General features: G+C 46.6%; 1 protein-coding gene across 1 annotated transcript in view; it reads left to right on the forward strand.

The window, feature by feature from the left end:
* TMC5 (transmembrane channel like 5) overlaps positions 1-25,153 on the forward strand; it is a 40,637-nt gene that overhangs the window by 9,086 nt on the left and 6,398 nt on the right. The window contains exons 5-14 of the mRNA XM_026455353.1: positions 3,385-3,529; positions 6,515-6,670; positions 8,591-8,742; positions 11,778-11,856; positions 13,768-13,865; positions 16,030-16,125; positions 20,187-20,262; positions 20,435-20,568; positions 23,221-23,394; positions 24,981-25,059. Of these exons, the coding sequence (XP_026311138.1) occupies positions 3,385-3,529; positions 6,515-6,670; positions 8,591-8,742; positions 11,778-11,856; positions 13,768-13,865; positions 16,030-16,125; positions 20,187-20,262; positions 20,435-20,568; positions 23,221-23,394; positions 24,981-25,059 (1,189 nt within the window). The remainder of the gene's footprint in view (positions 1-3,384; positions 3,530-6,514; positions 6,671-8,590; positions 8,743-11,777; positions 11,857-13,767; positions 13,866-16,029; positions 16,126-20,186; positions 20,263-20,434; positions 20,569-23,220; positions 23,395-24,980; positions 25,060-25,153) is intronic.

Here is a 25,153-nt window from a genome sequence, read left to right on the forward strand (position 1 = left end):
TTCCTTCCTTCCTTCCTTCCTTCCTTCCTTCCTTCTTTCCTTCTTTTTTTTTTTTTTTGAGATGGAGTCTTGCTGTGTCACCCATGCTGGAGTTCAGTGGCATAATCTTGGCTCACTGCAACCTCCGCCTCCCAGGTTTAAGTGCTTCTCCTTCCTCAGCCTCCCCAGTAGTTGGGATTACAGGTGCCTGCCACCACGCCCCTCCTAATTTTTGTATTTTTAATAGAGATGGGGTTTGACCATGTTGGCATGCTGATCTCAAACTCCTGACCTCAGGTGATCCACCCGCCTTGGCCTCCCATAGTGCTGGGATTACAGGTGTGAGCCACCGCGCCCAGCCTGCAATTTTGACTTTCTATTGCTGTCCGATTATTCCTTGTCCTGCAATATAAAATAGGAGGTTGGGCAGAGGAAGAGAGGTTTTTCTGTGCCTTTAAAGAAATTGGTCAGCTTGATAATAAGGGTGCAATTACCCAGCAATGATATGAAGAGAAGAACATGATAGATAACTATCAGACAGGAGGTACAAATAGAAAATACACATACGAAAGCCTGGGTGTGGTGCTCGCACCTATAATCTTAGCACTCTGGGAGTCCAATTCAGGCTGATCATTTGAGTCCAGGAGTTCGAGACTGGCCTGGGCAACATGCCAAAACCCCATCTCTACTAAAAATACAAAAAGTTAGCCTGGCTTGGTGGCGCCCGCCTGTAGTCCCAGCCACTTGGGAGGCTGGGGTGGGAGAATCACCTGAGCCCATTAGGTCGAGGCTGCAGTGAGCTGAGATCATTCCACTACACTCCAGCCTGAGCAACTAGAGATCCTGTTTCAAAAAAAAAAATAGAGAGAGAAAGAAAGAAAAACAACATGCAATCTCTGTATTAGTTTGCTAGGGCTGCCTAGCAAAGTACAACAGACCGTTGGTTTAAACAACAGAAATTTATTTTCTCGTGGTTCTGGAGGCCTGAAGTCCAAGATCAAAATCAAGATGTCAGCAGGGTTGGTTCCCTCTGAGGCCTTTCTCCTTGGCTTGTAGATGACCACTGTCTCCTGCCTGTGTCTTCACGTGGTTGTCCCTCTGTGTCTTAATCTCCCTTTTTTATGAAGATGCCATTTCTATTGAATTAGGACCCAATTTAATGACCCCATTTTTTAAAAATGTAGTTACCACTTTAATTAATTAATTAATTAATTAATTTTGTGATGAAGTCTTGCTCTGTTGCCCAGGCTGGAGTGCGGTGGTGTGATCTCAGCTCACTGCAACCTCTGCCTCCCTGGGTTCAAGGGATTCTCCTGCCTCAGCCTCCCTAGTAGTTGGGACTACAGGTATGTGCCACAATGCCCAACTAATTTTTGTAATTTTATTAGAAACGGGGTTTCACCATGTTGGCCAGACTGGTCTCAAACTCCTGACCTCAAGTGATCCGCCTGCCTTGGCCTCCCAAAGTGCTGGGATTACAGGGATGAACCACTGCACCTGGCCTTTAATTACCACTTTAAAGACCTACCTCCAAATACAGTCACATTCTAAGGTACTGGGGCGTTAGGACTTCAACATATGAATTTTGGGAAGTACATAGTTCAGCCCATAGCAACCTGACTGCCAGCATGCTAATTCAAACTAAAATGAGATTTTGTTTTGTTCTGTCAATGTAGGAAATGATATTATCATTGTTATTATTATTATTATTTTGAGACAGAGTGTTGCTCTGTCATCCAGGCTGGAGTGTAGTGGTGCGATCTTGGCTCATTGCAACCTCCGTCTCCCGGGTTCAAGTGATTCTCCTGTCTCAGCCTTCTGAGTAGCTGGGATCACAGGCTTGTGCCATCATGTCCAGCTAATTTTTCTATTTTTAGTAGAGATGGGGTTTTGCCATGTTGGCCAGGCTGGTCTTGAACTCCTGATCTCAGGTGATCCCCCCGCCTGGGCCTCCCAAAGTGCTGGGATTACAGGTGTGAGCCACCACACCTGGCCAGAAGTGATTCTTAAGTTGCTGTTACTGAGTGGTGGCAAATTTCAGAACAGCAGCATCCGTCTGTCTTATGCAGCATTTTTGTGTGTGTGCTCAGGGCTTCCTGGGCCTGAGATATCCCGTGTCAATAACAGTGCCTTCAGCAACTGCTTGCTGCTGTAAGCACTGCATGGACTCTTTGGAAGGCTGAATAATCTCCCCCCATCCCCAGAGATGTCTACAGCCTAATCCCCAGAACTGGTGAATATGTAACTTCACATAACAAAAGGTACTTTGCAGATGTGATTGAGGATTTTTAAGTGGGGAGATTATCCTGGATTATCTGGGTGGGCCCAATGGAATCACAAGGGTCTTTATAAGAGGGAGGCAGGAGGTCAGAGAGAAGCGGGGAGATGAGAAGATGCTACCCTGCTGGCTTTGAAGATGGAGGAGATGGCCACAAGCCAAGGAAAGGGGGCACCCTCTAGAAGCTGGAAAAGACGAGGAAATGGATTCTCCCTTAGAGTTTTTGGAAGGAACATAGCCCTGCCAACACCTTCATTTTAGCCCTGTGAGACCCATTTTCTGATTAGCTGGGCATGGTGGCATGTGCCTGTTAGTTCCAGCTACTTTGGAGGCTGTGGCGGGAGGATGGCTTGAGCTTGGGAGGTGGAGGCTGCAGTAAGCTATGACTACACCACTGCACTCCAGCCTGGGCCACATAGCAAGACCTCGTCTCTAAACAAATAAACAAACATAAAAACAAGGAAAAATAATTTTCTGACTTCTGATCTCTGGAAGGGTAAAAAGAACAAATTTGTGTTGTTTTTAGCCACTAAGTCGGTGGTCATTTGTTATAGCAGCAACAGGGAACTGGGTGGATTACTTGAGGTCAGCAGTTCAAGACCAGCCTGGCCAACATGGTGAAACCCTGCCTCTACTGAAAATACAAAAATTAGCTGGGCATGGTGATGGATGCCTGTAATCCCACTTACTTGGGAGACTGAGGCAGGAGAGTCGCTTGAACCTTGGAGGTGCAGGTTGCGGTGAGTGGAGATCACGCCACTGGACTCTAGCCTGGGAGACAAGAGTGAAACTCTGTCTAAAAAAAAAAAAAAAAAAAAAATTCTGTAAGGTGAGTACTATCGTTATTCCCTCTCTACAGATGTGGAAACTGAGGCTCAGAATCAGAACCATTCACAAGACAATAATCCCTCAGTTGGCAACTCAGTTGCCAGAGTTGCAAGCCAGGCCCCCAAGCCAGTGCTTGTTTAACCACTGTGTTGTGACCACACCGCTCCAGGCCAACAGCTTGGGGCTAAGTCTTCACGTTGCCTTTCACCATTAATAATAGGGCTGCCCTTTGTTGAAGCCCTGCACTCCCAATGACTGCCGTAATAACCTTCAGGTATTCTGGTTTCTGCCTTCTCTAGCATGGCCAAGTACTTCCGGGACAACTTCATTAACCCCCACATTTACTCCGGAGGGATCACTAAGCTGATCTTTTGCTGGGACTTCACTGTCACTCATGAAAAAGCTGTGAAGCTAAAACAGAAGAATCTTAGCACCGAGATAAGGGTAAGGCGAGCTCACTTTACTCATTTGCTGTCGGCTGGTCTCCTTCCCTTCTCCAATATACATGTAACTTTTCTTAAAGTAATAATGAAGTATTGTTTTATTGCCCATGAGACTGGCAAAAAAAAAAAAAAAATTAAAATATTCATAGTGCCTAGAGCTGGGTAAAGTGTAGAGAAATGGACGTTTTCCCATGACATGTTGGCTTTGTAATTCATACAATCTTATTGGAGGCCAGTTTAGCAATTTATATCACTGTTAAATGTACTTTGCCCAGACTAGAGTGCAATGGCTCGATCACAGTTCACTGTAAGCCTCAAACTCCTGGGTTCAAGTGATCCTCCCTTCTCAGCCCCTCGAGTAGCTGGGATTACAGGCATGAGCCATCATGCCTGGCTAATTTTTTAACTTTTATTTTTTGTAAAGACAAGATCTCCTTATGTTCTCCAGGTCCCGAACTCCTGGGCTCAGGAGGTGATCCTCCTATCCTGGCTTCCCAAAGTGCTGGGATTACAGGTGTGAGCCACTGCACCTGGTTAATGTACCTGTTTCTTGACCCCACAGTTCCAGGTTTAAACTTTACTCTAGGCCAGGCGCTTTTCTCTAGGTGGCTCACGCCTGTAATCCCAGCCCTCTGGGAGGCCAAAGCAAGTGGATCGCTTTAGCTCAGGAGTTCAAGACTAACGGTCAACACAGTGAGAATTTGTCTCTATAAATTAAAAAAAAAAGAAAGAAAAAATTTACTCTCAGGCAATGTTTTTTTTGTTGTTGTTGTTTGGTTTGTGTGTGTGTGTGTGTGTGTGTGTGTGTGTGTGTGTGTGTGTTTGAGACGGAGTCTTGCTCTGTTGCCCAGGTTGGAGTGCAGTGGTGCAATCTTGGCTCACTGCAAGCTCTGCCTCCCGGGTTCACACCATTCTCCTGCCTCAGCCTCCCAAGTAGCTGGGACTACAGGAGCCCACCACCACGCCTGGCTAATTTTTTTTTTTTTGCATTTTTAATAGAGAGGGGGTTTCGCCGTGTTAGCCAGGATGGTCTCGATCTCTTGACCTCGTGATCCACTTGCCTCGGCCTCCCAAAGTGCTGGGATTACAAGCACAAGCCACCATGCCTGGCTGTTTTTCTTTCTTTGTTTCTTTTCTTTTTTATCGGAATCTTACTCTGCTGCCCAGGCTGGAGTGCAGTGGCGTGATCTTGGCTCACTGCAACCTCTGCCTCCCGGTTTCAGGCAATTCTTCTACATCAGCCTCCCAAGTAGCTGGGATTACAGGCATCTGCCACCACACCTGGCTAATTTTTGGATTTTTTAAAGTAGAGATGAGGTTGCACTATATTGGCCAGGCTGGTCTCGAACTCCTAGCCTCAAGTGATCCACCCGCCTTGGCCTCCCAAAGTACTGGGATTACAGGCGTGAACCAGCCAGGGCAATGATTTTCGACCCAGAGAAATCTTGCCCCTCAGTGGGACATTTGACAACATCTAGAGACTTTTTTGATTGTTACAATTGGGAAGAGGGTGCTCTTGATATCTAGTGGGTAGAGGCCAGTGATGCTGCTAAACATCCTACAATGCGTAGAACAGCTCCCGCAACAGAGAATTATGCAGCCCACCATGTCAATAGTATAGAGGTCGAGAAACGCTGGTCTATAGACACAAACTTATTAAAAAGAAAAAGCAGCTGAGCATGGTGGCTTACACCTCAAATCCCAGCACTTTCGGAGGATGAGGCAGGCAGATCACGAGGTCAGGAGTTCAAGACCAGCTTGGCTAACATGATGAAACCCCATCTCTACTTAAAAAAAGGACAAAAAGTTAGCCAGGTGTGGTGGCGGGCACCTGTAATCCCAGCTACTCAAGAGGCTGAGGCTGGAGAATCACTTAAACCCGGAAGGTGGAGGTTGCAGTGAACCAAGATCGCGCCACTGCACTCCAGCCTGGGCAACAAGAGCGAAAAGTCCGTCTCCACAAAAAAAAAAAAAAAAAGAGCAAGCTGATTTTACAAATAAAGGGGCTTTAAATTTTTATTATTGTTTTTGAGACAAGGTCTTGCTCTGCCACCCAAGCTGGAGTGCAGTGGTGCAATCATAACTCACTGTAGTGTCGACCTCCTGGGCTGCAGTTAGCCTCCCACCTCAGCCTCCTGAGTAGCTGGGACTACGGGTGCATACCACCGTGCCCAACTAATTTTTAAATTTTTTTCAGGTAGAGAGTCTCACTATGTTGCCCAGGCTGGTCTTAAACCCTGGGCTCAAGTGATCCTCCCACCTCGGCCTCCTAACATGCTGGGAATTCAGGTGTGAGCCACCAAACCCAGCCAGATAAAGGGGCTTCGACAAGAGGGCTACTGTAGATACCCAACCTTATTCTTCAAGAAAGAATTTTGTGACCTCAGTGTGCTTTTCTGAAGAACATGGTCCCTATCTGTGAATCCCAACTGTTTCTGTAAGATGGAAGCAGTGTTTGGAGATTTGGCCCATTTCAGAGTCCTCCGTGGGTCTCCCATAATCCCTGTTCATCATAAATGTTCCGTCTCTGTCTCACCTATGGATTTGGGCTGGATTTATGTCTCTGGGTGTGGCAAGCATTGCCTGGGGATCTTTGCTAGCAGTGGAGAGGGATCTCTAGATAAACTTGACTTTCATTTATTTTTATTTATTTATTTGTTTATTTATTTGTTTGTTTGAGACAGAGTCTCACTCTGTCGCCCAGGCTGGAGTGCAGTGGTGCGATCTCTGCTCACTACAACCTCCACCTCCCAGGTTCAAGTGATTCTCCTGCCTCAGCCTCCTGAGTAGCTGGGATTACAGGCATGCACCACCACGCCTGGCTGATTTTTGTATTTTTAGTAGAGGCAGGGTTTCACCATGTTGACCAGGCTGGGCTCAAACTCCTGATCTTAAGTGATCCACCCGCCTCGGCCTCCCAAAGTGCTGGGATTACAGGCATGAGCCACCATGCCCAGCCATAAACTTGACTTTCTTATGTTTCTAGGAGAACCTGTCAGAGCTCCGTCAGGAGAATGCCAAGTTGACGTTCAATCAGCAGCTGACCCGCTTCTCTGCCTACGTGATGGCCTGGGTTGTCTCTACAGGGGTGGCCATAGCCTGCTGTGTAGCTGTTTATTACCTGGCTGAGTACAACTTAGAGGTAACCAACACCAGGGTCCAGGGCAGAGAGAACCAGGTATAGGGATGAGGTGCTGGAGGGGAACGGTGGTGTGCAGCCCACGGTTCAACCCAGGATCTATGGCCCGCAGCATCAGCACCAGCAGAGAACTTGTTAAAAATGCAGGGGTGAGGCACAGTGGCTTGCACCTGTAATCCCAACACTCTGAGAGGCTGAGGCAGGAGGATCACCTGAACCCAGGAGTTGGAGACCAGCCTGGGCAACATGGAGACTCCATCTCTATAAAAATTTTAAAAATTAGCCCAGCATGGTGGCATGCACCTGTAGTCCTGGCTACGGTGGTGGTCATTCATTGGTGACTACAATTTCACATGAATGGTAGCTCAGCTGTGTCGTTTCACAGCCCTGGGGCCAGACCTTGCCTTGTTTAATCTCATTTAATTCTTGCAACCTCTCTATGGGTTATGTGATCATTTCTCCATTGTACAGATGGAGAAGAGGGGCTCAGAGAAGCTAAGGATCTGGCCCTAGACCTTGCAGCTTCCGTGTGGGGAGGGAGCCATACTGGAACCCAGGTTACCCTGGCTCCAAAGATACCACCAAAAATGCAAGTGGTGCTTTTGAACCATCCAGAGGTAGACGGAGGTAGGATGAGGCCAGGCAGGGAGGATGTGGGAATGTGACATATCAGGTAACTCCAAGGGTCACAAAGGATGCCTGGCAGAGGTGCAGCCCCGGCTCCACTCCCAGCCAAATGCCAGAGTGCTACCTCGTCCTGGAGGCCCAGTGCTTCTCTCAGCCTCACACAAAAGTGCAGCACGGGGCTGGGCACAGTGGCTCACACCTGTAATCCCAGCACTTTGGGAGGCCGAGGTGGGCCGATCATTTGAGATCAGGAGTTCGAGACCATCCTGGCCAACATAGTGAAACCCCATCTCTACTAAAAATACAAAAATTAGCCAGGTGTGGTGGTGCACCCCTGTAATCCCAGCTACTTGGGAGGCTGAGGCAGGAGAATCACTTGAACCTGGGAGGCAGAGGTTGCAGTGAGCTGAGATCATGCCACTGCACTCCAGCCTGGGCAACAGAGCGAGATTCCATCTCCAAAGAAAGAAAAATGTGCAGCACGGGCTAGCAGAAGCACCCCAACCCCCCTAATTTGGAACTCAGAGACAGGTGAAGCCTGGTGAAAATGAACAAGGCCACGCAGGAGAGGCAAGGAGAAATTCCACGGTGATTGATCCCCTTGGGCTGTAGCTTCAGGAGACTCAGCTTATGGTCAACAGGCAGGAGCACGTCCTCATTGCCCTGGGCATCTTGGTTAAAAACGGAAAGCCACAGAATGACTGTTGGAGCTCAGGCTCCTGAGTGAGACCCACCTAGGCTCCAATCTGCCACTTCCTTGCTAGGTGACCCTGGATGAGTGTCTTCCCCTCCCTGAGCCTCAGTTTGCTTGGCACGGGGTAAGCAAATTAATGGTACCTAGCTAAAGCAGTTACTAAAACAGTTAACCTAGCCAGGTGCGGTGGCTCATGCCTGTAGTCCCAACATCTTGGGAGGCCGAGGTGGATGGATCACCTGAGGTCGGGAGTTCGAGACCAGCCTGGCCAACATGGGGAAACCCCATCTCTACTAAAAATACAAAAATTAGCTGGGTATGGTGGTACATGCCTGTAATCCCAGCTAGTCTGGAGACTGAGGCAGGAGAATCGCTTGAACTGAGGAGGTGGAAGTAGCAGTGAGCTGAGATCGCGCCACTGCACTCCAGCCTGGGCAACAGAGTGAGACTCCATCTCAAAAAAATTAAAATAAATAAATAGCCAAATAGTTAACCCCAGAGGAGCTACTTCTCAGGTTTTCTATCATGGGAGACTTTTGGGTGAGGCAGAAAGGAGTACAGTGTACAAGTCAGCCCTTCATTCTCTCCCCGATCCCCTGCAGTTCCTGAGGACGCACAGTAACCCTGGAGCGGTGCTGTTACTGCCTTTCGTTGTGTCCTGCATTAATCTGGCCGTGCCGTGCATCTACTCCATGTTCAGGCTCGTGGAGAGGTACGAGATGCCACGGCACGAAGTCTACATTCTCCTGATCCGGTAGGTGATCTGTCGCGCCCAACACCAGCCTCTATTTCCACAGAGAGAAGTGGGATGGTAGCTAGAAAGCATTATGCTTTAGTATCAAAGTTTTGTTCTCCAGAAAGAAGGAATTTCAAAAGTAAAGTGTGGCTGGGCGTAGTGGCTCATGCCAGTAATCTCGGCACTTTGGGAGGCTGAGAGGGGAGGATCACTTGAGACCAGGAGTTCGAGAACAGCCTGGGCAACATAGCTGGATGCTGGCTATAGAAAAAGTCAGCTGGATGCAGTGGCATGTACCTGTTAGTGCCAGCTACTCAGGAGGCTGAGGTGAGAGGATCACTTGATCCCAGGAGTCTGAGGTTACCTATGATTGCACCACTGTACTCCGGCCTGGGCAACAGAGCAAGACCCTGTCTTGACAACAAAAGAGCGAAGTCTGTTTGTGTGGTGTGGGCTTTTGCTCAAAGTCATGGCTTGATTGCTTTCCTGATTGCTACCAGCGGTGGATTGGTGTAGTTCTCAAGTATGGGATGTACAGATGGGCAGGCAGTGCACACGCAAAGGCTCCTGGGTTGAGGAGGGGACTGAAATCATCCAGCGTTCCCCTTAGTCAAGCTGTGAGTCCTGGTACCCACTGCCTCAGATGGGAGGAAGAGGTGCATTTTTGTAATTCCACCACCCAAACAAAGGTGGGAGGAGTGCTTTGGGCAACTCACTGGCCTCCACGGGGTGCCTTTTTGTGATTCCCACAAAGGTACCATATGTGCTAGAAGTGATCCTGGAGTTTTGATACACAAAGTCTGGAACTACCCAAATTTTGTCCTTCTAGTTTCTTCCCTGACTTCTTCCTGGTTATGGTGGGGTTTATAAGTATAGATCTGTAGGCCAGGTGCGGTGGCTCATGCCTGTAATCCCAGAGATTTGGGAGGCCAAGGCAGGTGGATCACCTGAGGTCAGGAGTTTGAAACCAGCCTGGCCAACATGGCCAACATAGAGAAACCCCGTCTCTAATAAAAATACAAAAATGAGCTAGGCGTGCTGACGCACGTCTGTAATCCCAGCTACTCGGGAGGCTGAGGCGGGAGAATTGCTTGAACCTGGGAGGCGGAGGTTGCAGTGAACCAAGATCGTGCCACTGCACTCCAGCCTGGGTGACAGAGGGAGACTCCGTCTCAAAAAAAAAAAAAAAAAGTATAGGTCTGTACAATGCAGACTGAGTTTCTTTGCTGATCAGTTCCATAGCCCTTGCCTTACCATGTTCTGTGAGATCTGGCTCCCAGCCAGCGCTCCAGCTTCATTTTCTCCCCCTGTCCTTGCTCACTGCCTGTCCCCATCACAGGCCTCCTAAGTGTTCACAAACATGCCAAACCATATTCCCACCTCTGGACCTTTGCATGGGCCTGGAATGTTCTTCCCACACATGAGCACATGGCTTGCTTCCTGAAAACATTTTGCATTCTTCAAACATCACCATCATGTTGCACTCTTCCTTACACATCCCATTAAAAAGAACAGCTCCCTACCACCTTTTCTCCTCTGCAGTATAATTTTCTCTTTCTTTCTTTTTTTTTTTTTCTTTTTTTTTTGAGATGGATTCTCACTCTGTCGCCCAGGCTGGAGTGTGGTGGCACGATCTCGGCTCACTCTCTGCAGTATAATTTTCTTACCACTTCCTGACATATTTGTATTTATTATCTTCCTCCCCCACAGTTTATGGGGAAATCTTTGCTTTGTTCACAGTGCCTGGGATATCATAGGTGTTCAAGAATGGTTGGTGAATGAATGAGCAAATCGATCAATCAGTCGATTATATCCAATTCATATTATGAAAATTCCAGACAGGTGCAGTGGCTCATGCCTGTAATCCTAGCACTTTGGGTGGCCAAGGTGGGAGGATTGCTTGAGCCCAGGAGTTCAAGACCAGCTTGGGCAACATGGTGAGACTCCATCTCTACAAAAAGTTTAAAAATTAGTCAGGCATGGTTGATTGCACCTGTAGTCCCAGCTACTCAGGTGGCTGAGGTGGGAGAAGTGCTTGAGCCTGGGAAGTCAAAGCTGCAGTGAGCCATGACTACGCCACTGCACTCCAGTTTGGGTAACAGAGTGAGACCCTGTCTCAAAAAGAGAGAGAGAGAGAGAAAGAAAGAGAGAGAAAGAAAGGAGGGAAGGAGGGAGGAAAGAAAGAAAGAAAAGGAAAGAAAGAAATAGAAAGAAAGAAGGAAGAAAGAAAGAAAGAAAGAAAGAGAGAGAGAAAGAAAAAGAGAGGGAAGGAGTGAGGGAGGGAAGGAGGAACGAAGGAAGGAAGGAAGGGAGGGAGGGAGGGAGGGAAGGGGAAAGAAAACTCTGAACATATTCCTATGCCCTCATTATTCCCCACATCCCACCCACTGATCTATGTTGCCACTTTTTAAAGTACATGTAAAAGGGGAAATATTCGGTCTCACTGCACCCCACAACCTTGCATATTGAGTATGATGGGCATAAAATACTATCTACTAGATGATGGAGTTGTCAAGACTGAGGAGGATGATTCAATAAGGAGCTTGGCAGTGTATGCTGCGCCAGCATCCGATAAACATTATCTACATTTACTATTATTATAATGGGAAGTGAAATCAGATCATTTGGAGATGCAACAAAAGAGAATGTATCAGTCAGAATAAATCAGGTTATACTTCAGTAACAACCCCCCAAATCTCAGTGGCTTAGAACACAAAGGTTTATTTCTTATGTACACAGTGTGCATTGGCAGGAGGGACCTTCTTATGTTAGTCACTGAGGGATCCAGGCTCAGAGAGCAGCAACCATCTTGGATATCGTTGATCACCTTTCCAAAAGGAAAGTGGGGAGTTCCGGAGGGTCTCACAGGGGCAATACGTGCTCTAGTTTAGAAGTGACACAGGTTCCTTCTGCTCACAATTCATTCACCAGAACCCCCTCCAACCACAGGGACCAGGAATTTCGATCTTACCATGTGCCCCAAAGGAACTATTGGCAGACAGCGTGAAAGACTGCCATTGAAAGTAATCATACATGTTGTCTCTTCTGTTTAGAAACATCTTTTTGAAAATATCAATCATTGGCATTCTTTGTCACTATTGGCTCAACAACGTGGCCCTGTCTGGTGAAGAGGTGAGATTCTAAGCTTCTCTGCCTTAAGTTTGGTTTCTTAGCATTTGACCAACAGGGAGGACATGGGTTTCTCAAGAGTCATCACACTCCATAGTTGGTATTAATCCCTTGTGGAAAGAGAATGAAAGCTAATCTGGAAAGCAATGTAAGGCAAAATGGGTCTCAACAAAAAAACTCAGGTTCTAGAGTCAGGAGGACAAGATTCGAAGGCCAGCTGTGCTGTGTCATCTGCTGAGTCACTTAATCTCTTTGATCTTCAGTTTTCTCATCTGTAAAATTGGGATTAAACAATATCATGTGTAGTATAAGTTCAGTGCCCAGCATATGCAGTGGACGCTAGTAATTTTAGCGCTAGTCTGTCCTAACAGCCTTGGGGTTGGACAAAATCCTTTTTGATCCTTGATGTTCTATTTTCCCTGTAATCTAGATACCCTGGACTTTACCAATCTGTAAACTCATAAATGCTGGCAGTAACAATTATGTCCTAATGCTGACTGTTCCTGGCCCTCCTTCACTTGACTATACAGTTTCTAGTCTTCACTAACCTCAGAGAATGGGTGCCTGAGGGTAGTGTTCCATGTGGATTTAGGAACAAGCCAACTTCCCTGGCCTTCTCATTGGGATGCCTCTGCCCCTGCTACTGCATCCCCCATGATAATGTGCCTTCACATTACACAGTAATCCTTAGCTGATGGTCATCATGAGCCCTCAGATACCCAGGATGCCCTGGGGTTGGAAGTAGAGTCAGGGAATCAGGAGCCTCTCTCTATTTCTCTGTCACCCATTATTCCTGGGTCCTAAAATAGCTCTGCTGTGTCTAGACTCAAACCATCTTACATGAACATGGCACCCTCAACTTCTCTCCCTGACTGTCGAAGAGAATCAAAATCAGCCCTGCAAGTTAGTATGGTTACAGCAGATACCATATTCTTCTTCCATGCATTTATCCATTCATGCAGCCATCCATCATCCCTCTATCATTCATTTATCCATCCATGCATCTATTCATCCATCCATGTATTCATCTGTCCATCCATGTATCCATCTATCCATCCATTCATACATCCATCCACTTACCATTTATCCATCCATGTATGGATCCATCCATCCATTAATCCATATATATATTTATCTATTCATTCATGTATTAATCCATCCATTTATCTAACCATCCATCCATTTATTCATCCATGTATTCATTCATTCATGCATCCATCTATCAATTCATGTGTTCATCCAGCCATCTATTCATCCATCCATTCATCCATCCATCTATATATCCATCTATCCATTTACTTATCCATCATTCATCCATCCTTGGGCCGTGTACCCAAAAGTTTCCTCTCCTCCAGCCAAATCTAAAAGCTCCCAGTCTATCAGCTGATAGCACTGACTTCCTGCAAAAGTTCCTAGCCACTACTTTCATAAACTGACTAATTTGAGCTTCCAGTTTACACTAGCCTACTAAACCTCTTGGCCACTTTCTTAATCAAGCAGACATTAATTGATTTTTTTTAAGGTCAATAAGCAAAAAGAGTGAAGGCGTTCTTAGCCATTGGCACTTCCTGCTCTCTTGAAGAAACTGATTACCCTTGGCTGAGAAATGGGATCCAGAGGGGATAGGGCATGGATGAAAAGCTTTATGGGGAGAGATCACAAACTGGGAAAGTTTGGGTATGTGTGGAAGGCAAGCTTTAATCGGGGGGAGAAGGAAACCCAAAAGAGAACAACACCCTTGAAAACAAACTCAGCTGCATTTTTTCAGAGGGAATCTACTTTTTTGAGTACACAAGGACTTGGTCAAACCCAACCATTAGCTATGTCCAAATGGGTACATAGAGCCAGGAACAGAGGAGAATTGAGTTGAGGCCACAGCCCCTTTCCACATCTGGACTCTTGTTTGCCTTCCAGTGTTGGGAAACTCTGATTGGCCAGGACATCTACCGTCTCCTTCTGATGGATTTTGTGTTCTCTTTAGCCAATTCCTTCCTGGGAGAGTTTCTGAGGAGGTAAATATTTGTCATTCTTAAGTAATTAGTGCCTGATGCTGTAACCAGAACCTGATTCCTGGCTGAGTGGGACGTACAGGTCCCTGACATACTCAAAGCGTGCATTGTTCCAAGTCTGCCTGTTGTCCTTGGGGATACTGTTCATGTCTAAATTAGCTAAAATTTCACCTTAACCTAACAGTTCTGTTGTCATAGTTCACTTGGTTCAGTTGACCTTTTACAACCTTTTGAAAACAAATTCTAGAAATAAAAGACAGAAACTGAGCCATTTGAAATCTTATCCAGCCGAGGGCAGTGGCTCATGCCTATAATCCCAGCACTTTGGGAGACCGAGGCAGGAGGATCACTTGAGGCCAGGAGTTTGAGACTCGCCTGGGCAAAACAGGAAGACTCTGTCTCAAAAAAAAAAAAAAAAAAAAAAAAAGAAGAAGAAGAAGAAGAAGGCAAAGAAAGAAAAGAAGAAAAAAAGAAATCTGGACCCGGCGCGGTGGCTCAAGCCTGTAATCCCAGCACTTTGGGAGGCCGAGGCGGGCGGATCACGAGGTCAGGAGATCGAGACCATCCTGGCTAACACGGTGAAACCCCGTCTCTACTAAAAAAACAATAAAATACAAAAAACTAGCCGGGCGAGGTGGCGGGCACCTGTAGTCCCAGCTACTCAGGAGGCTGAGGCAGGAGAATGGCATAAACCCAGGAGGCGGAGCTTGCAGTGAGCCAAGATCCGGCCACTGCACTCCAGCCTGGGCGACAGAGCGAGACTCCGTCTCAAAAAAAAAAAAGAAGAAATCTTATCCACTATAGATAATTTTAATATTCTAGTATATATTCCTCCAGATTTTTCTATGCACACATTGTTCTGTGTGTATCTTTACTATATAATACTACATAATTTTCAAAAGCAAAAATGGAGTCACACTGCAACATATTGTAGAATTTGCTTTTATTGATCTGTCACTATGTCTTGACATCTTTCCATGTCAGCACATGTAGATTTATCTCATTGTTTTAATTGAATTGATGTACTAATTTTATATTAGATATAATATATACAGAATTGAGGCACTGTCACTGTCCCATGTCTGGTTTTTTAAATTTAGTAATTTTTTTTTTTAATAATATGACGAGCTTCTCATTCCTTACAGACATTTATGTATTTCCGCAAGCTGTTCTACTAAGATGGTCTGACCATCAGATAAGGTGGTCTGATGTTGATTATTTTATCAGTGGGTAGATTCAATGCCAAATTTCCTCATTCATTTTTGCCAAAATGTGCTTTTATTCTAGCCTCTGTTGAGGGCTTGGACTAAAGGTGAAAAGGTTTGACCGGATGCAGTGACTCATGCCTGTAATCCCGACACTTTGGGAGGCCAAGGCGGGTGAATCATCTGAGGTCAGGAGTTCAAGAGAAGCCTGGGCAATGTGGTGAAACCCCATCTCTACTAAAAATACAAAAATTAGCCGAGCGTGGTGGTGCGTGCCTATAATCCCAACTACTTGGGAGGCTGAGGCAAGAGAATCACTTGAACCCGGGAGGTGGAGGTTGCAGTGAGCTGAGATTGGGTCACTACACTCCACCCTGGGTGTCACAGCAAGACTCCATCTCAAAAAAAAAAAAAATAAAGGTGAAGAGGTTTTTTTTTGACAGAACTTTTTTTAATTGGCAACTCCTCTTTATGAATAAATTAATATGGAATCAAGTTTCCCCAGAGTAAATGGAAACTTGGTTTCCTTCTTGTGGATTTAGAACACAGGGAAACATAATTAATTTGATAGCAGCAACCAAAAAGTTTTAAATGTTTATTGGAGTTGAGAGGTGCTGAGTTCATCCGGTTCATGAAAAAAGAAGCTTTAATTAGCAAAGAGGGGTGTAAGATAATAGTGGGATAATTTAAATGTTCAGGGTAACAAATGTTCTCTAGAACTTTTTAAACCAGTTTAGCAGTATCCCCGCTTGACTGCATTGTGTTAAATTAGTTTTCCCTCAATCCCTTCAATTACTTCTTCAAAAACATGCTTATAGATTTACAACTGTTGAAAAATTTTCAAGGGAACTTATGACTTTATTTCAAGCTGGTGAGGGTCTCTTTTGATTGTCCTAGTCTGTGGGGGATCTTCTGAAAGTGGGAGTTATGGTTTGGGTACTAAACTCAGTATGTTTTCACAGGATCATTGGGATGCAGCTGATCACAAGTCTTGGCCTTCCGGAGTTTGACATTGCCAGGAACGTTCTAGAACTGATCTATGCACAAACTCTGGTGTGGTAAGTTTTGTGACTCAGCAAAATGCCCAGGGGTTCCCACATGACTGTGGAGTTGGTGTTTTGGTGGCAAAGTTCCAGAATCTGTTGTTTTTAAAGCTGCATGGGTGATACGCCATCCAGCCAGTCTGAGTACCATGAATTTAGCATTTAGACTACCATTTTCCTTTATGAGAGCTTAAGGACTTCAGACAAGAATCAGCATAGAGCAGGGATCCCAACCTGGAGGCCACCTATAGGTGTGAGTCACCATGCTCAGCCTCTTTATTTATTTTTGAGACAGGGTCTCACTCTGTTGCTCAGGCTGGAGTGCAGTGGCATGATGATGGCTCACTACAGCCTCATCCTGCTGAGCTCAAGCAATCTTCCTGCGTTACTTTTGCATATTTATTTTAACATGATGCAGTTAATGCCGGAATTCTGTATGGTGAATCACATTCCCAGGTTCCATCTGATGGGGTGTTGCTGACTTGAAAGTATTGGATTTGGAACAGGATAAACTGAATTCTGAGACTGGCTCTGCCACTCATGGAGATCACTGTGCTTGTGTGAGCCTCAGACTCATCTATAAATGCATATAAGAATAGCTGCCTTTAAGGCCAGGTGCTGTGGCTCAAGCCTGTAATACCAGCACTTTGGGAGGCTGAGGCGGGCGGATCACCTGAGGTCAGGAGTTCAAGACCAGCCTGACCAACATGGTGAAACCCCATCTCTACTAAAAATACAAAATTAGCTGGGCATGGTGGCACATGCCTGTAATCCCAGCTACTCGGGAGACTGAGACACGGGAATCGCTTGAACTCGGGAGGCGGAGGTTGCAGTGAGCCAAGATCGTGCCATGGTGCTCCAGCCTGGGCAACAAGAGTGAAACTCTGCCTCAAAAAAGAAAAAAAAAAAAAAAAAGGCCAGGAGCAGTGGCTCATGCCTGTAATCCCAGCACTTTGGGAGGCCGGATCATCTGAGGCCAGGAGTTTGAGGCCAACCTGGCCAACATGGCAAAACCCTGTCTCTACTAAAATACACAAAAAAAATTAGCTGGGCGTGGTTGCCAGCGCCTGTAATCCCAGTTACTCGGGAGGCTGAGGCGGGAGAATCACTTGAACCTGGGAGGTGGAGGCTGCGGTGAACAGAGATCGTGCCATTGTACTCCAGCCTGGGCGACAAGAATGAAACTTTGTCTCATTAAAAAAAAAAAAAAAGAATAGCTGCCTTTGAATCATGTTGAGGATTAAATGCCATGGTAGATGAAAACTGCTTTGTGAATACCAATATGTCATACAACGGGAGAGTGTTTTATTTTCTGACTCTTTAAAGTTGCCCTGGGTGATTTGACTGTCTGCAAATAACTCAAAGTTAATGAGTTTATTTTTTAGAGACAGTGAGGACCTTTCTTTGGTAGTTTAGGTAATGTGTTTGCATGCTGCTGAATCACCTACTGGCAATTTGGCAGTTTACAAAATCCTTTCTTCCACATTATTTCAACTAGGACGCCATTGGGCAAGTTACTAAAACTCTCCCTAAACCTTAGTTTTCTAATCTTTAAATGGTAGAGATACCTACTCACAGTGTTTTCGAGGTGATTAAATAGGCGTGGTGGCTCACACCTGTAACCCCAGAACTTTGGGAGGCCAAGGTGGGCAGATCACTTGAGGTCAGGAGTTCAAGACCAGCCTGGCCAACATGGTGAAACCCTGACTCTACTAAAAGATACAAATTAGCCGGCTGTGGTAGCAGATGCCTGTAATCTCAGCTACTAGAGAAGCTGAGGCAGGAGAATCACTTGAACCAGGGAGGCAGAGGTTGTAGTCAGCCGAGATCATGCCACTGCACTCCAGCCTGGGAGATAGAGCGACACTCCGTCTCAAAAAGAAAAAAAAAAAGGAATTACCATTATGACTTCTGGGCCTTTGAGATTTTTGTTGCTAAATCATGAATAAGCCCAATCGAAAACACATATCTTTTCTTTTTTCCATGGTTATTACCGTTCTAACCTTTGTGGGTTTTAGGAGAATCTTGCCTTTGATGATGAGTTTTACAAGAAGATAATACAATGACAGAAAAGGATATATGTTAGGGACAGTGATAGAGATGAAGTGAGGAACATGTTTTCCAAGTTTTCGTCTATCGTACACCAGCCTGCCTATTTTTTGGTATAGTGATATTTCACCTGTGCTATTACCTACTTAATTTTTTTTATTATTTGCCTTTTTTTTTTTTACTCAAATACATTTTTTTTAATGTCATGGTAGATGATAACTGCTTTTCATCAGCCTCCCAAAGTGCTGGGATAACAGGAGTGAGCCACCATGCCCATTTATTCCACTCAAAAAACCCTGTGAGTAGGTACTAGTATGTCCACCATTTAAAGATTAGAAAACTAAGGTTTAGAGAGAGTTTAAGTAACTTGCCCAACGGCATCCTAGTTGAAATGATGTGGAAGAAAGGCCTTTGTAAATGGCCAGACTGCTTTCCCCAACATCGGCAGTCTTCCTGGGGTCAGTAAGACTCTAGATGTCAAAACATCAGGCGCCTGGCACCACGCTCAGCTAATTTTTGTATTTTTAGTAGAGACGGGGGTTTTGCCATGTTGGCCAGGCTGGTTTCGAACTCCTGACCTCAGATGATCTGCCCACTTCAGTCTCCAAAAGTGATGGCATTACAGGCGTGAGTCATGCACCTGACCTCTCACATACATTTTTAAGAGAGTCTTTATTTACAATCATAAATGGAAAACCAGTGCCATTTGATAGAAATCACAAATAACTGGAAAAATAAAAGCAATCCCATTCCAAAATGTCACTAAATTCTAGCGAGATGTTACTGTTTGCCAAGGCTCTCAGCCCAAAGCCTACTCCTTTTTTGTTAAAAAATGGGAGATTGGCATGTGTTAGGAGTTACATTATTCTAGAACCACACTGAGATTTTCTCCTTTTGTTGCTCACGAGCACTGCAGGAGAGTTGGAAAGGGAATGCCTTTCTCATTTGGAACTCAGTGCTGTTCAATGCCTTGTCCCTACAGAACCTCAGACCTTGAACACCATGGGGAAGGAAGAAAAAGGGGGGGAAAGCATAGGGTATGCCCTAAATTTGGGACACGCTAGCTTAGGGCATGCTGAATACCATCTGTTGGTTTAGTAGGTGGATGGGTGATTTCTCTATACAATCTCCTTTTCAGAGCTGGGAAGAAGACAGCTGAGGATACTGGGTATGGTGGGAATCTGCCTAATTTGCTGGGATGGAAGCAGGCCCCCTCTGTGTTAGCTGGCTGGAGCTGCCATAACAAAGTCCCACACACTGAGTGGCTTAAACAACAGCAATTTCATATCTCACAGTTCTGGAGGCCAGAAGGCCAAGATCAAGATGCGGGTGGGGTTGGTTTCTTCTGAGGGTCATAAGGGAGGAATCTGTCTCAAGCCTGTCTCCTTGGCTTATAGACGGCCATCTTCTCCCCATGTCTTTACATGGTCTTCGTTTCTCTGTGTGTCTATGTCCTAATCTCTTCTTTTTTTGTTGTTGAGATGGAGTCTTGCTCTGTTGCCCAGGCTGGAGTGCAATGGCATAATCTTGGCTCACTGCAACCTCCGCCTCCCAGGTTCAAGCGATTCTCCTGCCTCAGCTTCTCAAGTAGCTGAGATTACAAGCATGCGCCATCATGCCTGGCTAATTTTTGTATTTTTAGTAGAGATGGGGTTTCACCATGTTGGCCAGGCTGGTCTCGAACTCCTGACCTCAGGTGATTCACCCGCCACGGCCTCTCAAAGTTCTGGGATTACAGGCGTGAGCCACCATTCCTGGCCTCCTAATCTCTTCTTTTAGGGACACGAGTTATACTGAATTAGGGCCTCCTACTGTGATCTCGTTCTACCTTAAGCACCTCTCCAAGGCCCTGTCTCCAAATACAGTCACATTCTGAGATATTGGGGGTTAAGGCCTCAATATATGGATTTTGGGGACACACAATCCAGGCCACAACATCCTCTTTCTCTTCCTTCCAAGCGTCCCAGATTCACCCCGACTCCTTTTGTCTCCCCCGGCCTCTGACACTCACCCTCTCCCCCTTGCAGGATTGGAATCTTCTTCTGCCCCCTGCTGCCCCTTATCCAAATGATTACGCTTTTCATCATGTTCTACGCCAAAAACGTGAGTCAGTCCGACGTTGCCATCAGTCAGCTTTGCTCAGTCGCCTGTGACCTGGTGGCGCTTAAAGCTGGGGAAGGGGGCTCTGCAAAGGTCTCAGGAAGCTGGGCCTGGCTGGGGTCCCTCTGCTGCTGCTCTGGCTGCAGATGGGAGGTGGCTGCCTCTCTCTCTTCAGATCAGCCTGATGATGAATTTCCAGCCTCCAAGCAAAGCGTGGCGGGCCTCACAGATGATGACTTTCTTTATCCTCTTGCTCTTTTTCCCATCCTTCACCGGGGTCTTGTGTACGCTGGCCATCACCATCTGGAGGTAGGAGAAGGTGGCCTTGGGGGAGGTTTTAGAGACTGGGTGGATGGGTATGTGTTTTAAAATGTAAGTTTTATTATAATTCAGGTGTGGTGAGGCTGGGCGCAGTGGCTCACGCCTATGATCCCAGCACTATGGGAGGCCGAAGCGGGTGGATCACTTGAGGCCAGGAGTTCAAGATGAGCCTGGCCAACATGGTGAACTCGTCTCTACTGAAAATACAAAAATTAGCCAGGCGTGGTGGTGCATGCCTGTAATCCCAGCTGCTCGGGAGGCTGAGGCAGGAGAATTGCTTGAACTCGGGAAGTGAAGGTTGCAGTGAGCCCAGATTGCACCATTGTGCTCTAGCCTGGGTGACAGAGTGAGACTCTGTCTCAATACATACATACATACATACATAATCTAGGTGTGGTGAAGCCCAACAGGTCAGGAATGACCACCACTAGAAAGATAGTTTATTACTCTCAGTTCCCGAGAAGGGGAGGCACTCTGTGCCACAAAGGACCACACAGGGAAGCGTCGGGGTAGGTCAGGAGGCAGAGGGAGTGAGGGGAAATGTGGGCTAGAGCCTTTCTTATGGTTTTCTGTGGTAAGGAATGGGCAAGGCAGGAGAAGCAGGTTTAGGGTTGGCTGGTTTGTCAGTAGGCTGTGGGATGTGGATCTGCCCTGAGTTGTCTGGCACCTGGCCCTGGGGTGATTAGGGCAGCGGAGTGGTGGCCCAGATGTGAGAGCCTGATAAAGGGGGCGGTTTAGGGTGTGGGATCTAGATCGGTTGGTTTGCATTTGAAAGTTGGGCTTTGTAAGCTAGCCCAAGGAAGGGCAGCTAGCCCAGGGAGCTGGAATCAGTAAGACCCCAGATGTCAAAACATCAGAATAAAAAGACATGCTTAATACAGTGTCTAACCTAAGTTCCCTGGCTAGCCAACAGACACTAAAAGCCAGGGAGGGAATACATCCTCGTTTGATCACCACCCATCTGACAGCCGTAGTCAGGAGTAGCTTTCTCACTTCTGCCAAGAACTGAAGCTTCCCAGAATGGGGAGATGCCCCCGCACCCTGTTCCTCCACATCCGGAACAGAACTTCATCTAAATTAACAGAAAGGCAGGACTGATCCGGCTCCTCCCACCTTTACAACCCCACCTCCCTTTGGCTCCACTGTACACTACCCCACCGCCCTCACCCCATTCCTGGAAGCCAGCAAGCCCCTCCCAACATGGGCAGAGTCCTCTGAGTGAAGTCCTCTCCCCACTCCCTTTGCTTGGCTGCCTCCTCTCCACCCTCTGATTCTCAGCTCCAAGGTCCTCTCCAAGATCTGAGCTTCACAGCCCTCCTTGTCTGCTCTCAGTTCCCCACTGCTTCTCCCTCTCAGGCCTGAGTTTCTTTCCTTCATTCCATCATGCATCATCAGGAATGCCTCTGTGTGAGTCTTTGTTTAATTGTTACTCAACGATTGTCCATTTTTCCCACCACAACGTAAGCCCAATAGGGCAGGAACTTGCTTCATGTGAAGTCCCCAGAGCCTGACTAGAACAGTGCTTAACAGAATAAACCATGGTTGATGAACAAGGGAGATGCTTTTTAGGACACCCGTGAAACTGGGGCCCTCAGTTCCTTGCTCCACAATGTCCTTGCTCCTCTTGGCGTATCCACTCTCTTCTCTCTCTTCCTCACTAGTTCCTTGTTGCTCTATATTTCTGCTCATTCCTCCATAGCTAACAGGCTTCCCTCTTTATGCTTCTTAATTCAATTTCTTTCTTTGAGACAGGGCCTTGCTCTGTCACCCAGGCTGGAGCGCAGCGGCACAATCATAGCTCAAACTCCTGGGCTCAAGTGATTCTCCCACCTCAGCCTCCCAAGTAGCTGGGACTAGAGGCACACATCACCATGCCTGGCTAATTATTATTATTATTATTATTATTTAGAAATGGGGGGTCTCACTACATTGCGTAGGCTGGTCTTGAACTCTTGGCCTCAAGTGATCCTCCTGCCTTGGTCTCTCAAAGTGCTGGAATTGCAGGCGAGCCACCATACTTGGCTTTAATTCAAGTTCTTTTTTAGACAGTGTCTTGCTCTGTTGCCCAGGCTGCAGTACAGTGGCATGATCACAGCTCACTATAGCCTCAACCTCCTGGCTCAAGCGATCCTCCCACCTCAGCCTCCTATGTAGCCGGGACCACAGGCATGTGCTGCCATGCCCAGCTAATTCTTTATTTTTTTGTAGAGATGGAGTCTCACTATGTTGCCCAGGCTGGTCTTGAACTTTCGGGCTCAAACCATCCTCCCACCTTGGCCTCCCAAACTGTTGGGATTAAAGGCATGAGCCATAGTGCCTGGCCTTAATTCAAGTTCTTAAGAAAAAGAGTCTGACTGCCCCCATTCATATCATTGAGCCAAGTTACTGCAGAAGTCACTGCCTGGCCTTTGGATTGGCTGCTGTTGGGTGAGGTGATCCCTCTGATCTGAGAGCCAGTCCTTGGAGTGCAGGTCACCCCAGCAAGGCTGTGAGCAAGAGGGTTTCTTTGGGAAGTGGGTATGAGTGGATCAGGCAAGACTTGATGTTTTCAGGTCCAGAGCCCAGAAAGGACACCCTGATTCTAAAATAACCATTCCTGAGTCTTGTGCTAGAGATGTTCTTCCATCTTTGTTTTACCAGATTGAAGCCTTCAGCTGACTGTGGCCCTTTTCGAGGTCTGCCTTTCTTCATTCACTCCATCTACAGCTGGATCGACACCCTGAGTACACGGCCTGGCTACCTGTGGGTTGTTTGGATCTATCGGAACCTCATTGGAAGCGTGCACTTCTTTTTCATCCTCACCCTCATTGTGCTGTGAGTGTGGTATCTGGGGAATGTAGCAAGGAAAGTCAGGAGCATTCGGGGGAAACAGCAGTAGGGATGTTTGGTTGGAAAGCAAATGGCTGTAGTATAGCTCAGTGTTCTGGGTGACTCTACCTTTGCATAGGTAGTTTTGCTTCCTTCCTTCCCTCCTCCCTCCCTCCCTCCCTTCCTCCCTCTCTCTCTCAAGTTCCTTTCCCTTCCCATTCCGTTCCTTTCCGTTCCCTTTCCGTTCCTTTCCATTTCTGTTCCTTTATATTCTCTTTTCTTTCCTTTTCTTTCTCTTTCTTTCTTTCTTTCTTTCTTCTTTCTTTCTTTTCTTTTCTTTTCTTTTTTCTTTCTTCCTCTCTCTCTCTCTCTCGCTCTCCCTTTCTTGCTTTCTCTTTCTCCTTCTTTCCCCCTTCCCTTCCTTGTCTTTCTTTCCTTTCTTTTTTGGTTGAGACGGGCCATGATCTATCACCCAGGCTGGACTGAAGCGGCATGGTCATGGCTTGCTGCAAACTCAACCTTTTTAGGCTCAAGCAGTCCTCCCACCTCAGCTCCCAAGTAGCTGGGATTGCAGGTGTGCACCACTACACTTGGCTAATTTTTAAATGTTTTTGAGAGATGGAGTCTCCCTGTGTTGCCCAGGCTGGTCTCAAACTCCTGGCCTCAAGTTATCCTCCTGCCTCAGCCTCTCAAAGTGTTGGGATTACAGGTGTTAGCCACCTTGCCCAACCTTGCATTAATAGTTTTTTTAAAAAGTTATTTAGCCTGGTGCAGTGGCTTGTGCCTGTAGTCTGAGCTTCTTGGGAAGTTGAGATGGGAGGATTGCTTGAGCCTAGGAGTTTGAGGCTGCAGTGTTCTCTGATTGTGCCACTGCACTCCAGCCTGGGCAACAGAGCAAGACCCCATCTCTGGGGGAAGTGGGGAAAGATTATATACTATCTTCTTGGCTTAGGGAATTTTTTTTTTTTTTTGGAGACAGAGTCTCACTCTGTCGCCCAGGCTGGAGTGCAGTGGTGCGATCTCAGCACACTGCAAGCTCTGCCTTGCGGGTTCATGCCATTCTCCTGCCTCAGCCTCCTGAGTAGCTTAGACTGCAGGCACCCACCACCACGCTTGGTTAATCTTTTTGTATTTTTAGTAGAGACGGGGTTTCGCCGTGTTAGCCAGGATGGTCTCCATCTCCTGACCACCTGCCTTGGCCTCCCAAAGTGCTGGGATTATAGGCATGAGCCACCACGCCCCGTCGTCTTAGGGATTTTTTTTTTTTTAACTAGTTCTGTTAAGAAAGCAATACCTGCTGTTCTCCTTTTAAGGAGATGACATGCCCAGAGATGCTAAATTAATTGGTCTGAAGAGGGGCTGTGGCATGGGCTTATTTCCCCCTTCTAGGTGATTCCATGAGCAGCCAGGTTGAGAACCATTGCTCCAATGTATTTAAACTGTAACTCACCCTGACATGAGTTTTCAAAAACACATTTGGGCCCAAATCCATCTGCAGGCACAGATTCCCATTCCTTTGCATCCAGTGGAAATTCGGAGCCTGCAAAACATTGGCAAGAGTGTCTGTCATTCTTTCTTTTCTCCTCTTCCAGAATCATCACCTATCTTTACTGGCAGATCACAGAGGGAAGGAAGATTATGATCAGGCTGCTGCATGAGCAGATCATTAATGTAAGTCCCCTTGGATCCCTCTGATGTCCACCATAACCCTTTTTAAACGCTGTATAAGGGACACTTTCAAACATCCTCCAAAATAAAGAGAATA

Source organism: Piliocolobus tephrosceles, chromosome 17 (assembly GCF_002776525.5).
Source record: "Piliocolobus tephrosceles isolate RC106 chromosome 17, ASM277652v3, whole genome shotgun sequence".
Taxonomy (NCBI): domain Eukaryota; kingdom Metazoa; phylum Chordata; class Mammalia; order Primates; family Cercopithecidae; genus Piliocolobus; species Piliocolobus tephrosceles.